At 37.7% G+C, this 17,062-nt stretch overlaps 1 protein-coding gene across 1 annotated transcript; it reads right to left on the minus strand.

Moving 5' to 3' along the window:
* Nucleotides 1-5,934: 5,934 nt before the first annotated feature.
* On the minus strand, nt 5,935-10,847 carry LOC145765034 (histone-arginine methyltransferase METTL23-like). The gene is made up of 2 exons (XM_082576770.1): nt 10,517-10,847; nt 5,935-8,656 (listed from the first exon to the last, which is right to left on the minus strand). Exons 1-2 carry the CDS (start codon nt 10,822-10,824, stop codon nt 8,146-8,148), a joined length of 819 nt encoding a protein of 272 aa, XP_082432896.1. The 5' UTR covers nt 10,825-10,847; the 3' UTR covers nt 5,935-8,145.
* Between the last annotated feature and the right edge of the window lie 6,215 nt (nt 10,848-17,062).

Raw genomic sequence — 17,062 nt, forward strand, 5'->3', positions numbered from 1 at the left:
GGCCAAATGTTCTTTATCCGTAGTTTATGCTTCGTTGAAAACAAAATAGCAGGTTTAGAGCAGAATACAAACTATTAGCCTAGACTAGGCTTCCTTATTCTTGAGTTATGTAATTTTTTTTTGAGGTCTCAGGTTAATTTTGACTAAACTTACACCGATATCCAGACATCTTGATTGGATGATTGAATCTTTATCCTCGGACTGGGAAAGCGTCTTGCAGAGCTTAATCCTGGCAGTTTCGCATAGCCTACTTGTAGGGGCTTTGAATCACTGACGCAGGCCCGGTCACCGAGATTGAGAGAGTGAAGTTTCCGATTGTTAAAGTGTTGTTGCTGGGGAACTATTCAATCCATTAGATGCCGCTGAATGGAAAGCAGTCCTTAATATAGCCTACGTTGCTCAAGCGCACACCCCGAGAGTCGAACCAACGCCGCTTAATCGAGAAGCTTGTTCGTTGCAGAAGTGACGCGGCTATCGGAGCTAATCTTAGGCTATCTACTGTAGACGAAAAAAGCAACCCATCTTGGAGGCATGCTATTTCTAACTATGCTGGTCAGTTTTGAATAATTTTTGTCATGATAGGCCTAAATTTTTTTTATTGACAATGCAGCTCATGTCTCTAACTTTTTATTATCTTGATTGGTTTCGTTGTCAGTAATGTTAAACCAATTAGCATTATTTTTGTTACGGTTGACTTCGTTGCTTCCAACACCTGAGCTGGATCAATTTTGTCATAGTGTGTTTTAAATTTTCAAGGAAAATTGGCGTCAAAACAAGCCAATATTTAGAAAAAGGATAAATACTAAGCAATTGTTAAAAAAATACAAAAGAATGCATTGGCTTTATAAGCATTGAGTTAATAAGTTACTAAGTTACCCTAAACATTTATCAGTAGCTGCGAAACTGCCCGGATTAGATTCTCAAAGAAGGCTTCTCCGAGAATGCGGATTCCAAATGGCATTTCAGAATATCCTAACCCCGGCGTACTTACAGTGGTAGACCTATAGGCCTACAAAGAGCCGCGGAGAAGATGTGGGGTCGGTAGTTATTCTTCGGGCCCCCTTCGAAATCTTCGGGCCCAAAATTAAGATACTTTTAGGAAAAACGCACTAAGCTACATTTAAATACTACGCGTGGTTTCTTTAAGTTCCCAGGCCTCTTGCAAATGGTACAAGCTTCTGAAATCATCCTGGCCTTAATCCTAAAGCACCCCGTAGTCTACCTGTCAAAGCTACTGCTGGGCCTACATCTCGGATTCAAAAGTAGTTAATGTATCGGTTGTTGTAGCCTATCCCATACTAACTTCACTTACCTGGATCTAACTTGATCCAAGACCTTCAAGTTCTTATCCGGGTAGAAATGCAATCAGCCACCAATCCTTGACAAACGATTTTTCAGTCACTTGTGATGTTAGATTTATCATAAAATTTAATATTGAGTTTAGCATTACCATTCTACATTAACGTTTGAATGGTAATGCTAGGGATGAATTGCAACCTTCAAAAAAAAAGTTACTCCTTAAATGTTTACATAAAATACTTTCTACTTCCAGAGGCGTAGCCTAGGTAGCAACTTAGGCTACTGAATCGGAGTATTTAGGGGTCGGAGTCTTTGATACCGGTACAGTATTTGAACAACTCTTTGACTAAGTTAACTTCGCCTTTTGTAAATTTAGCCAACTAAAAGAAATGAAAAAACGTGCAACAAAACAAATTCTTAAAATCCGTTAGGGGATTGAAGGTGGGCCTATGCTATAAAATTTTATCTTTGCACGGCTAGGAATAAATGAGTGTAGGCTAATATTTTAGAAAACCGCTGCTGGAAGTAGTTAGGTAACTTAATTACATACAAACTGAACGTTAAAGACATTACTCTTCTGTTTAAACTTTTCATTAATGCACTTCACTGAAATCAAAACTGACTGCATAGTTTATCATAAATCACACTAGTATTTCGTACTTCATATGTTTTCTTATTTCAAAAAATAAGTTAAGGCCTAGGCTACTGATTTTTTGAGCAAATTCTACGAACATTCACTGATTCTATGCGCTGTGAGACAAGACCTCCATGTGTGACCGAAAGTCAAGGGTGAATGAGAGCAAATCAACCGTTGCATTCCATTCATTTTCAAAGCAAGTCATTAAAACTGCGGACAACGAGAGTTTCTATCTCAAACTTACAGGTTTCGCACCCAAGTGCAAGTCCACTTCCTACCGTACTCATATCAAGTAATTACATCAGTTAAGTAAAGAAACTTAAATTAATTGATGAGCTTTGGTCATTGCTAGCACCGCTTCTTCCTATTTGTCAGTCGGTGACGCGCCCGGCTCAAGATTACGCGGCACTAATTCGACTATCGGGGTGTCAACGCATTTCAGGACTGCTCTTTATTCAGCGGCACCTAGTGAATGGAATAATTCCCAGGCAAGAACACTTCAACAATCGGAAAAACTTCAATCTGCCATTCTCTGTAACCGGCCCTGCGTCGAGAGCCTCTGCTCTACAAGTATGCAAAACTACCAGGAATGACCTATCAAGGCTTTGTCAGTTCGAGGATAAAGATTCAAACCAACCAACCAATATTACTGCCTATGCTTGATCTTCACCATTACTTTCCTTTATATCTTAAATTTTTCTGAAGCTGGTGCGACCGTGCCAAACTTCTTTCTTAATTACTTACTTCGGTCTCAAGCACGTTTTAACGTTGCGTTTTGTCGCTTCTACCTTTTTCTCGAACTTTGCCATGTTGATGTGTATTGTTTTTGCTGTGATGGTCAGAAATAAAAACAACTGAACTGATCAGGATCGCTGATAGGATATGCAGTCCCAAACACTTTAAAATTGTTTCAGGGTTTTCAAAAGCGATTTTCTTTGTCAAATAAGCTATGACACCACACGAGTGTGGCAGACTTGATGACCAGTTCGGTCCTTCTGCCACTCCCATCTTCATCAGCAAACAACCTAACTCACATAGTAATCTTGTATTGTTTTTTTCACATGTGCTGATGATGCAAAATAAAAGAACTTCTTCTTTTTTACGACTGCAGCCTACCTGAGTCGACATGAACATCACGGCACCTTATTTGCATCAACAGTTCGAACAGTGATTCTATTTATTATGGTGAATCCCTTGGAACGAAGTTCTAATTACGTTGCTGATTGTGAAAAAACAAACTGATTTGTTATCAAGTGCAGTGTGAAAGGTGACACATTGTGAAAAAGGGCACAATGAAATTGCCGTTCCAGCCTTTAATTTGAGGTTTCATCTTATTCTAAAAAAAGATCGACAAAATCACCGATTTTTGTCGAAGTATCATTTTGTTTGTTTTGTTGCAGTGTCATTGCATCAGTATCATTAGTATCAGTATCATTGCGAAGTATCATTGCATTGCTGCACCAATCATCCACGTTACGTTGAAATTCGATAAATGACGAAAAGCAGCTAAAAAAGGGACTTTTACAAAAGAATCTCAAATAATGTGACGGAACAGATATCAAAAGGTGAACTATAAAGTTATAATAAATGCTTGACCGTGGAGTCGGTTGATTTAATTGGCGGACCAAATCTATCTCATGGTCACTAAGTTATTGATCATCCGGGTTTTAAACTTCAATGAAGTCTAACTGGTTAGCTTAAGTTTTTCTTAACTTTAGGCTTACGTGTAAAAAACATTTGAAAATTGCACAAAAAATTTCGAAGTTGTAAAATTTCCTTGTTTGGTAAAAAAATTTACGAGAATGGCATATCTGCAAGTAGGGAGTGTCCCAATTACAGAACTGTGTTACATAACAAATGCGTTAGCAGGGGTGCCGGAAGCGGGGGGGGGGGGGGGGCGATCGCCCCCCCTGCCCTCAAAATTTCTCTGGATGGGGGGCAAGGGGGCCCTTTTAGGGTCATGTGAGCTACTGCACATTTTTCAATATAACAATTTCTGCTATTCGCTTTTAGCTTAATTACAATCTTTCATTTTTGCCTCAAAATCATATTCACACACAAAATTCTGTATCACAGTAGGTTACATGATGCCCTTTCGTGCTATTGTTCTTTATATACCGGTATGTAGTTCTTGTATCATTACTCGATAATGAGCTATTGTGTAGGTCACAAACATAATTTATTGAAATTCTACCACTCCTATGCTTCTTCAAAGACAGTTTTGTCACAACTATGTTTGATGTTACCACCAGCTGCTGTGAAAATCAAACGCCAATGATTCGAGGCACCACGAACGACCGTTTTGCATTGCATAGGACCAAAGGTAGGGCTTATGGTCGGGATATGGTTGATGGTAGACTTATGAGAAAAGAAAATGTTCGTCGTGGTCTTGGTTTTAGTTAGAAAAAAAATCTGAGTGATACAAAATTGTAGGAAAGTTAAGGAATGGCAGCCTATAAAAGTCTTTGCATAGCAATTAAGAGTGTGAAAACTTGGAAGTTAAAATTGTTTAGAAGGAAAGAGTAAGCAAGCCGTTATGATATAGCGTCAAATTAGAAAAGGTGAATGCTGAACGCAGTTTTAACGCCACGAGGCGAGTAAAAATGTGGCTTCGTACCACAATGACAAACAAAAGTTTAAACAACCGAATGTTTGCGACTATTCACAAACAGGTGATGTACACCATTGACTTAGAAGCTGTTGCAAATGAGTTCATTCGAGCAACCGACGCGCGTAAAATGCAGGCCTACTTTGGATTGGTTTGATATTTTTTCCATATACAGTACAGTATACAAATTATCCCGCGAACACTTTTTATACTTTGCAGCAGATTGTGACGCTATGAACGTGAGATTTATTTTTCGTTTCTTGTTGTTCAAGCTATTTCAATCATTTATCTTCATCTATGGTTCAACAAAGCAAGCTCTCTACCAAAGCTTTATTATCTTCATCTGTCTCACATTTCGATTTATATGGCTAATAGGGGGAAAACGATTAACGAACTGCCCATATCGATTAACGAACTGCCTATATCTTTTCTTAAAACTTCAAAAAAAGTGCCCTTTTTTCATAATCCTGCCCCCCCAGTCAAAAATCGTTCCGGCGCCCCTGTGCGTTAGTTTTCAGCGAAACGGCAAAGCAAACATTACATGGGCTATTTGATATGCCCAACTTACTTCGAAATCTCGTATTCTTGAAAGCATTTAGCTTATGGCAACACACAGGACATCGACGTTTCGTTGAAGGAGCTCTGCATCTGTTAACCAACAATTTACCTTTGAAGAAAAAACCCATAAAATTCCTCATATTTTCCTTTAATAAAAAAAATCTTGACATACCCAAAATAAAATTTGCCATGTCACATAAGAACCACCTGCTAAGCTTATGAACATGGTTGGACACAGGGGCGCCGGAACGATTTTTGATTGGGGGGGGGCAGGAATATGAAAAAGGGCACTTTTGTTGCTGAAAGGCATTTTTTTAAGTTTTAAGATAAGATATAGCGATAATGCTCATCCATCAGCTCATCATCGAGTAATGATACAAGTGTCCGGTATACAAAAGCAGAATGGCACGGAAGAGCATCATGCTATGTTATATTGTTATAATGATCAAATGATGCAAGCTAACCTACTGTGATACAGAATTTTGTGTTGTAAATATTATTTTAAGGCAGAAATGAAAGATTATAATTAGGCTAAAATCGAATAGCTGAAATAGTTATATTGCAAAATGTACAGTAGCTTACATGACCTCAAAAGGGCACCATTGCCTCCCTGCCCCCCCCATCCACAGAAAAATTGAGGGTAGGGGGGGCGCCCCCCCGCTTCCGGCGCACTTGGTTCAGGGTTGTTGGTATTTTACCCGACCCAAAAAAACCCGGGTGGTTTTTTTTAATAAAACCCACTTAAAAAAACCCATAAAAAAACCCAGAGCATCATATTTGTCCAGTTTTTATTGGAAAATTAAAAAAATTTACAAAAACACAACAAGGCACTTACAACAAACTTTAAATTAGGACTTAAGGATGTGATTGTGAAGTAATTTCCAAGAATAAACTGCAAACGTAGTGAATATTGCACAGTACACAAAAATCAAGTAATGTCACTTTGTGTATACTACACTAAAACTCATTTATGCAAGAAAGCCTTATAGTTAAATTGGTGAAAGTACTACTCTACTGTAGTCTGTATATATGATGTGAAATGCAATTTAGAAGGCTATTTACCAATTACAGATTCTGGATTCTAACGCATGGCTGTTTCAGAGCATTTGCCTAATTGGCCACGCAATCGCTCAATTGCTCATCTATTACTATATATAATATATATATAAATGATAAAAAATATTTAAACATGATGGCATAAATGCTCCTTGCCTTCAAATCTAAACAAATGATGCAATAATGTGATTTCTACCACGGTAGCATCAACTTGGTATAGAAATCAGTGGATGATGCAACATCCAACTTGATCTTGAAACTAATGGATGACGCAACATTCAAGCAACAACAGCCCTAGTGCATTATTTTATTGAGTTATGCAAGCATGTACTGTGAGTGAAAGGCACTTCACTCGTAAAAAGTAGTTTTGAGGTGAAATAAGCATGAATCTACTTTTTTTTGCATCTTTTTTAAAAAAACCCAATAAAACCCAAAAAAAAACCCGGGCGGTGTCACGATTTCTTTCTATCTCTTACCAGGAAAAAGACTTGGAAAGGTTCAATGACGTAGTTTAATGGGTCAAACCGAAAAGCAGTCAATTAAATGTCGAATAATTCTAATAATGAAATGATAATCTGACTTCTTGAAGAACTTTAACGAACGGCTTCTCAAATAACTCTAATTTCTGCATCAACTACCAATCCACAACTCATAGCACAAATCTCATAATCAACTCATAATAATCACCATATTAATAATAATCATTACACAAACTACACCACTATTTATATAGTTGGTTGTTCAGTCCAGTAACTTCGAGAAGGTTACGTAGTGTTGCATCACACGAACTCATCGTCGGTCACGTAGCATCGAGCGGCATAAACAAGCAAGTTTAAAGAAATCCAAAGAATGTCACGTAGGGCCGAAGGTTGTAGAAAACACGTTACATAATACAGATTTTGTCATCAGAGGTTACTTTAGGTCAATACCCGATAGTAACACATCGCTCAAAATTCCATAATGAAAACAGCACATTCTGTCAAGACGTAAAGCAGCCCGACGCGAGGCCTTGCACATTGATTGTGACAGGCGAGTTGGGCTTTTTTAAAAAAACCCGGGTTTTTCTCAACCCTGACTTGGTTGGACATGACGTCCTTTATCGGCGGTGGTGTTCAACTGACACAGGACCAAATACATTTCTATAGTTCGGTGGTTGTCAAACCATGGGCCGGAAAGCGGGCCGCGAAGCTTTGGATTGCATGAGAATTAATGGGGAAGGGCGAGAGCAAGACCTATGGCGCAGAAACTTGGAACCTTACAAAAAAGTTAACTCTTAAACTAAATTAATGCAAAGAGCACATGAACAGATTATGATGGGTTTAACATGGCGAGACAAAAAATTGCTCAATGGATTCGAAATCAAACAAAATTACGGGATATTGCAATAACTATAAAAAACTAAAATGGTCATGGGCAGGTCATATAGCAAGATATCAGGACAAATGGACCAACAAATTGGATACCTTGGAAAAACAAACGCAAAAAGGAAACTCAAAAACAAGATGGGGGAACATGATTGACAAAGAAAGTACAACAACCACCGGGTATAAAAAAAAAACAGGATCGAATGGATTGACAAGAAAAGGGGAAAAGCCTTCGCTCAGCCTTAGGCCTTTGCGTTGCCAAATGATGATGGGAGGGCGACGAGATTGCGAGTGGAACGCGACAGCTATTTCAGCAAAAATAAATACTACCGTGGCAAAAAAGGAAGAGAAACACTGCTACAGTTAAGTTATACACTATATCGAATTCTTAGAAAATTCATCTGCAGATCAAATTAAAAAAATGTTCCTCCAAGTGTATACAATGTGCTCCACCTGACGGTAACTATTTTTACAAAACCTTTGCACTAGATACAACGTTTTCTAACAAACAATTTTCATCAAGCTTTGCAAATATATATGCCACACAAATAAAAGTGAACCTTGAGTAAAGTGCAACAAATTTATTTCAACGTTTAATTGACAATAATTAAAATTAACTCAAATCATTTCAACGATATCTCCATCATTTGAATGCTGTGGTGGCCAGGCATGCCAGAGCCAGCAATGTCGTACGTGTCCGCTTTGAACGATTCTAAAGGAATATCAACGCAGTCCAAATTCCAAGAATCCAGCAAGTCACTCAAGTCCCATTCAGTGCTTCTGGTTTGATAAGTGCAAAGAAATTTAGCTTCTTTTCGACTTGTTTTTTCAAAATGACAACGCAGCATATAGTATACAGTGCAAATAACTTGTTCGAACAGTTCTGGATCGTAAAAGCAGTCAGAACTTATAATGATTTCAGGCACTTGACTGCATGTATGCTCTAAGTTAACAAGGTCCGGAGATATTTCCCCCCACGATAAACGTAACAAATAAATCGCACAAATTTCAGAAGATCTGTTTAATGTGGTGTCATGTTTCTGAGGGCCAGTTTTGGATGCACATTGCCCAGTAACGCTGTTGGGAGAAAACAAATCCGTGTAGTTGTCTATCTCATTAAGATGAAGTGTGTCCCTGGAAAATAGAGATATCATTATACCACTGCGAAAGAAGTGAAAATATTGAACCAACACGTTTATTTCTTACAGCAGTCCAAAGGATACGGGTTTGACACCGGTCCAGAGCATGTGGCTGTATTTTGGCAAAACAAATTTAATGGGAGCAGCTAAACCTAAAACTGCATAATACTTTGTTGCTTCGGCTGTTGTCACTATGGGCAACGAAACGGTTGCTATTGTTCTTATGATACAAAACACACAGGTGGTTGAAAAGGCAATAGAGCAGGGGTGGGCACGGGGACGGACCCAACAAGTAGGCTAACCCTGGGGGTGAAACGAAACTTGACGTATAAATTCCAAAAATAGGAAGGCGATCTCAACAAAATCAATTTGCAAATACACCATGAATAAAGTTACTTTTCTGTGTTATAGGGCAGGGGGGGGGGGGGACATCAAAGATCTCCCCCTCTGGATCTGCCACTAGGTGGACAACCTGCAGCCCACAGGCCCCTTCTCTTCTTCCAACTATCACCTGCAGGATAGTTTGCGTTTATGCACATCTAGAATGAAACAAAACATTGAAAAAATAGTTTAAAATATTCAACATCAACCTTCTCATTAACTTCTGTTTAACCGTTTACGTGCAATCGCGCACATATTTACCTGCAATGGATGCTGTCATACATGCATGAACATGTTGTGATTTTCAAGTCAAAGCAGAAAATATGAATCAGTGCTTATTTGCAGTGCAGTCCCCCAGTGACCATTATATTTTCCTAACTAACCTTTGAGTTAAACAGATTGCTCACCCCTGCAACGGGGTAATGGGTTTTCATTGTTGGATCCCAACATTGGTCCTGGAAGTTAACTCGTGCTTTTTATATGATTCCATAAAAGCATTTTAAATATTATACATGAATATCTTAGTTGGAGTGAAAACCAGGATATTAGATATTTTCAGTTATGTTAGATATTTTCAGATATTTCCAATTACGTATTTTCAGTCTGTACACCAAAAAAACGTAATTGGATGCTTAATCCTGCCAGTTTAGCACACTTGGTATTTGGTAAGGCTTTGATACACCGATGTCAGTCACCAAAGTTTTGAGAGTGTAAACTGTGAAGTTTCTGCTTGTACTTGAATTGCTGCTGCCTGCAAATCGAGTAATCTGCTAGATAGTACTTAATATTGGACTGCATTAGCAGCTTTGCAAAGAGTTAAAACAATATTTCTCCATTTGCATGTTCAGTGAACTGCCACAGTAGCAGAATGTCAGCTGCATAGCTAAATGATAGAAGCTCTGGTATGACGTTTGAAATGGAGCCAGTTCAACCCCTCTTAAGAGCATGCTGTTGTGGCAAAACACTTAAAATCCCTGTTAAAAGTGCGAAGCAGGACATTAAGGCGCGAACAAAAAGGCGCGAGACAAAATGGCGCAGAGGCAAAACGGCGCAGACAAAACGGCGCCAAAGTCAATGTATAGAACGATAATACTCTGCAACCATAACGAAAGTTTATGTGTGAATAAGGATTTTTGGAGCTGGTATACAAGTCCCCCCCCACCACCCTTGGCAACTCATGACAAAGAGGAATTGACCAAAACATGTGAACAAAATAAGGAAAAGGTTCTGAGCTTGTTACGTTGACTTTGGCGCCGTTTTGTCTGCGCCGTTTTGCCTCTGCGCCATTTTGTCTCTGCGCCGTTTTTTCTGTGCCGTTTTGTCTCGCGCCGTTTTGTTCGCGCCTTAATGTCGTGGACCGTTAAAAGTGTACATGAAGACTAGCTTCTTTGCCTTCCTGTTCACTTTCTAAACCTTGCACAAAATGACAAAAAATAGCACAGTTAAACAGTAACTTTTATCAGGCAAAAATTACCTTGCAGAACAGGACTTATCAGAAATAATAACACACTTTGGTCGAGCGCACTTTATAGCAATAACAGATGGGAGAGCTGTGCCAGCACCAATTTCCAAAACACATTTTTGATGCATGATATTTTTTCGATGAAACCAGATATATTGAGCAAGTACTATGGATGAAGGCCATAGATAAGATCCATAACCTGGCAGCATAGCTTCTGAAATTCTTATGGACAGAGTTTCCATGGTCGCATCACTTTGTGATTCAATATCTATATCATCAGTAAACAAGACTTGTCTCTCAGACACTAACATTTCAGTCATTTTCTCATAAAAGTGCACTCTTGCGGCACAACTGAAACAGAAATATAAATATTTTTTATACTGGTTCAGTAAAACTATAATTTTGCCTATTATTTCCATTCTGCAGTCTTGATTGATTCATTGGTGTTTATCGTGTGTTCACATTGATTCATGTGCACGTCAAGTGTGCTCGCTGCTCAACGTCTTCAGGTATACAACCCCGGCACCAACATCACAAACACACTCATATTGTTACAAGAACGTAACTGAAAATTTGTTAAATGTTTAGCAGTTAAAAAAATAAAACAGTTTCACAGTCAAATTTAAGTAAATGCAGTGCCTATAGTTAAATAGTTACCATATGTGCTAACTACAGCTTTCAAGGTCATGGTCTCCTTGTCACTCAAGCATGCAGCTTTTATTTTTTTCTTGGCTAATTATTTAATGCTCAAAAAGCTGGCTAAATAGGCTCGAATTTCAATCTTAACCACTTCATAAAGTTACATAGACCCTATATAATGTTATTATATAATCCAGGAGTGTATTTGCAACCATCTTTTTTTTAAGAACCTCTGCAAATCGTATTTGTTAACTTAAACAATTAGTTAAACTTAAACTTTTTTATTAAGGAGATGTTTTCAAACTTTTAAGCGTTTAATAATTTGGTAGTATACCGGTAGTTGTGTGTATTAAAATTCCAACAGCACATTTTGTGATTACTGTTTAAATTCCAAAATGCGTACAAAAACAAATGTCATTCTGGAGAAATAATTCTGAGCAATCTGCCTAATAAAACAATTTGTAAAAAAACGTGCCGTAAATAATGCGATGCCAGATTCAACACACGAACTACTAAAAGCACTTTTCGTTGATATATATTATATATTTGTTTTGTATATATATATACTGCTTGAAAGTCAGGATGCCAATTTTTATTTTATAAAAAACGAAGTTTTTTTAAAAACGTAATTTGAAAACCAAAAAAACAAGTCACATAGTTACTGTAACGTAAAAAGATAAAACTTACGCAAGTTGTGGTGATAACATTATTGATAAATAAACTCATTAAACTGTTAAACTTTTTCTGTCAAATTATTTTAAATTGGAAAATATTTACAAACTTGTGAAGTGGACGCAATTATGTGAATGTTCGCAAATACATGGTCCCTATACTATTATTTTGTTAGCTGATCCTTCTTCTTTTATAGGCCTAGCAGCCTACCTTGTAGACTACGTTCTAACTCATGCATGTTTATCTCTCTAACATTCAGGCCCGGATTTAGGGGGGGGCAGAGGGCGCAGGTGCTCCGGCCCCCCTATGTGGAAAAAAATGTGATTTTGTGTTGTTTTTTTTCTTTCAGCCTTTAAAGTTTCTGCAAAATGCTGTGCAGTGCTGGATTAATGCTACTGTAGACGTAGAGGTGGTTTTAGGCGCCGTAGGCGCAAAAAAAATTTTGCACCTGGGTCCCACAATCCAAAAGTGCCCCGGGCCTCCCATCAGCTAAATCCGGCCCTGCTAACATTAAATATTTTCCACACATACTGCACTCTGTAGAAAATACGCAACAAACAAAAATAATGATTAGAATTTAGAAAAAACTATGGATCCTAAACCATTAATTTCGACCTGACACAACATCATTTACATCGATGTTGCCAGTTACTTGCCACAAACACTAAACACATTTGTTCAAAACTTTATTAAGGTTGCCAGACTCTAAAAAGGTCTTAACCGTACCTGTTACTGGCGTAGACCCTATGGTCTCGCCCTCTGATAACTCGCCCTCTAAAATTTCTTGACTTTTACTTTTTTTTTCTTGCCCCAACTTTTAATCCCGATTATGTTGGTATCGGTCGGATAATTGTGAAGTTCACAATAAACCTTTTGACACAGCCAGTTATGAAATGCAAGAAATTTAGTCATATTCAATAGCTTGATTGACAGTTTACAATTGATATATATATAGCCTACTACATAATTTTTCATTCAGGCACGTTTTAAACCTTTCAAGGTTTTGCCACCTTTTCCCTTTCGTTAACGTGCTGGCAGGTTTGTATCGATTTTTGTAGTTAGTATCTTTTTCGTCCCGAACGCGTTAATGACGAAAAATATAATGATTGATTGATATTAAGCGTGCGGTTTCATTTTGTGTTTGTAGGCGGCGCTAAAATTCCATTCTGTACCCAAACAGCAAAATCCATCATTTTTACATTGATTCAATGTCGATTTTGCTGTCTGGGTAGGGAGTCGCGATCTGATGCAATATGAGTCATTCTTTGCTGGCAGACAATAATTAGGAAGGTAATTTGTTATTTGCGCAAATTGCTTTTTAGTGCAAAAAGTGCATGGAACACTGTTTGCACAGAAACGGAAAAAAAATTTATGAAATTCTGTGTTCAACGCAAGAAGACTTTCAAAATAAAATATGAACTGGGAAATTTGACCAAGGAATGGCGAAAATATGTCAAAAACCGAGTCTTTATCACCTTTTCTACCTAAAATACACAATCACGAATATATTTTGCGAAATAAATTGATTGAAGTGATAGATAAGGCTTGGACCATTGGCATACTTTTTCCCGGTGTTCTTTGATATAAGCCGACGGAGTAATTAGCAATAAGAGAGACATAGACCTGATGGTCTCGGCCAGTAACTCTTGCCGCCAAAAGGAAGCAGTAACAGATACGGTTAAAGCCAAAATAATACAAAAAAAGGCCAAAACAAGGAAAATATTAGGTAAAAAAGGCCAAATAGATATTCACCTACACATCTGGTACCACTGGTTGGCTTAGAGTGTGAGCTCAGACTGATTCGGCGCTGGCGTCACATTAAATTACGAGTACTAAATGAACAATGGTGAATATGGTTTCATCTGTTAAGATTACGATATATTGATTATTATGCATTTTGAAGAGTAAATTTAAACAAAGCCAAATGTATAATTTCTAAGGCCAACAGATTTTAAAAAGGCCAATCTGGTAACCCTGAACTTAATCCAGCTTGGATTGGAATGTTGCCAGAAGCTTATTTAAAATTTCTAGTTTTGTCTTTGTGTTCAAAATTAAGCAAGTCATAGAAATTAAGGATCTTGTTCCAACAACAAAACAAGATCCAGATCCAATCCGGATCCGTTAAAAAACAATCCATTGATCAAGTTCATTTTTGCATAGCTCCACTCCACATTCACTTCAATTTACAATAGCATAAAATATAATAGCCTATATTATTTTTATTCATGTAGAATATAGATAGATAGATGTTTATTGGCTGCTGAGAAAAAGATATGCGATAAATCAAAACACAAAGTACAGTAAAACTGTTGAAAAGACAACAACTTAAAAAATGATAATGATAATAGCATCACAGCAGCGGGAGGCTGCAAAGTGACCATTCAAGGTCTTCAAGTCAAGCAGCCATCCCTAAACTCATCCATGATAATCATAATTGGCTAATTGAGACAAAGAAATAAAAATAAATAGGGGAAGACAGGGAAAAGTGGGACACTTTTTGTAAAAACGTAATTTCAGCAACAGTGATGGTTGGATTTAGTTAATTACTTTTTTAATCGAAAGCCTTAGTTGGTCAGCATATTTGGTTCGAAGATCAAGCGAAATCTTTCTACTGCTATAGTACAAATCAAAAAATTTTTTTTTTTTATTGTCCTGCTTTGCCCCAGCCGTGGGGCAAAGCGGGACACTTCATTTTTGCATGATTTGGTACTGTTTAGCCGCTTCTCTCAAAGACAACTTCTTGCTTTTCACATCTTCTATTGCATTCTTAATATTGATAGCCTATCCGTCCATTTACCTATTTCAGTTTTTCTCTAATAGCGACGAACCATTGTCAGAATTAAATTGTGTAGGCCTACCGGTACAATATAAATGAATGCTGATAAATATTTTACAATCTTGAAGGCTAAAAGAGATAAACAAAAATTCAATCAACAGAAGAACCACAGATACAATCTAGACTTTTAGAATCTCATATTGCCTTAATTCACTGTCCCACTTTGCCCTAATACAGCTGTCCCAATTTGCCCCAAAGTATAGCCTTTAGAAAATAATATCTCTGCTGAAACCTGTAAAGTTTTAGGTAAAAGTTGCTTTTGTTACCAATAAATACTGTGAATACTGAAAAGTTTGGGTGTTCATCAGGACAATTATCGTTTCTAGCACTAGTTGCTACGTTCATCTGATGAAATTGAAAGTAAAATTAACAACAAACAAGATGGTTTATTGCTTCACTGACGTTTCGCGCACCATGACAATGCGCATCCTCAGAGCGAATAACATACAAAATAAAATTTCACCAGGTTATATACTGCAGTGCGATTGAAGGCAAGAAAAAATAAAATAAAACACGCAATATAGTACAAATCAAAATTTTTTTTTTTTTTATTGTCCTGCTTTGCCCCAGCCGTGGGGCAAAGCGGGACCCTTCATTTTTAATCACTATTGTCTCGACATGCAGGCTTCAAGCCTACTTAAACACAGTTAGAAAAGTCATTGCAATCTAATTTTGTCTCGAATTTCTAGTGGTCTTCAGTGCTTCGAATTTATGTTTATTGTTGGAAGTTTTTACGTAATTTAACGTCGAAAGTAACCGCACATCATTAGCCAATCTTTAAAAACATTGTGTTCTATTTCTCTTGCCTTCAATCGCACTTTTTCTGTTGGTCGTCACCGCTTCGAATTTTTATGTCTATTGTTGGAAGTTTTTACGTAATTTAACGAGGAAAGTAACCGCTCACACATTATTGGCCAATTTTTTAAAATATTGCGTGTTTTATTTTATTTTTTCTTGCCTTCAATCGCACTGCAGTATATAACCTGGTGAAATTTTATTTTGTATGTTATTCGCTCTGAGGATGCGCATTGTCATGGTGCGCGAAACGTCAGTGAAGCAATAAACCATCTTGTTTGTTGTTAATTTTACTTTCAATTTCATCAGATGAACGTAGCAACTAGTGCTAGAAACAATAAATACTGTCTCAATGTCTAAGATAAAAACAAAGCTACCAACAAATTCGCTTATGCTAACGAATGTGGTAGCTACTTTTCCATCTCTTTCTTATAACAATTAAGCCATGCCAAAACACATTTTGCTTCCTCACGACACGCGTTGTGCTCTGCCAGTCGCCATTTTTTCACAGCAAGTACAGTTTATAGTTGCCCAACTAGTGCTGCCGGTTAGAGGGAGCCAAAGAATACAAAACGTGAGAAATCGCAATGTCCCGCTTTGCCCGCTTTGCCCGCGTCCCGCTTTGCCCCGTTTTCCCCTAAATAACAGTGAAACTGTCCAAAATGATAAGAAATTAGAAGCTACACCATGGAGGCACTGAAAAAAATGCGCTTATTTAAGTTAAGGTTATAGGCAGAGATGTACGTATGCGCCGCAAATTCTACGCCGCAGACTTGCGGAGTAGACTTTTTGTTTACGCTAACGCTTGCGGCCATATTTTTTTGGATAATTTGCGCTTGAGGCTACGCCGTAAAATTTCTGCGGTTTTTTAGCGCATAGCGTCAACGCATACTTTTTAATGTATTTTTTTCACTACAACACGCCAATACCTTCCAGCGCTGCAATTGAAAAAATGTTTTCAATGGGCAAAGACATATTGGAACCAAAACACAGCAAACTGTCAGATGAACACTTTCAGATGCTTGTGTTTCTTCGTGGAAATTCAAAATAAAACTTGTTTGTTTCGATTGGTTTATACCGTGTGAATGTTTGGCACCTAGCAAACAAAATTAGTTTAAGCTAGTGTATGCGCTGACGCCGCTAACTTTTTTTACAAGTTGCGTTGACGCATACGGCGTATGGTTTTTTCGAACGTTTGCGTTAACGCTGACGGCGTCAATATTTTTGGTATGCGCGTAGGCTACATCACTGGTTATAGGCTACTTCCACAAGCACCCTTACTTTTTTGTGGAGGCACCTTAATCACTTTCCATCGGCATTCGCGCGCCGTGATCGTGACGCGGTAAACGGCATTTTTTCTTTTTTCTCGCGTTTCTGCATTTTGACTGTCTTGTACAAAAAATATTGTCTTGTATAAAAGCAAACCTTGTTAGTGATTGACATTTAATTTTGCATCAAAATAAAAAAAAAAAACCTTTGTAAAATGAATACAGCAGTGGTGTCTTGTATAACAGCAAACATTTTCAGTGATGGACATTTGATTTTACATCGAAATAAACGAACACTTTCAAAAATAAAAACAGCAGTGTTGTCTTGTATAAAGGCGAACATTGTCA

The sequence above is a fragment of the Aplidium turbinatum genome, chromosome 2 (assembly GCF_918807975.1).
Source record: "Aplidium turbinatum chromosome 2, kaAplTurb1.1, whole genome shotgun sequence".
Lineage (NCBI taxonomy): Eukaryota > Metazoa > Chordata > Ascidiacea > Aplousobranchia > Polyclinidae > Aplidium > Aplidium turbinatum.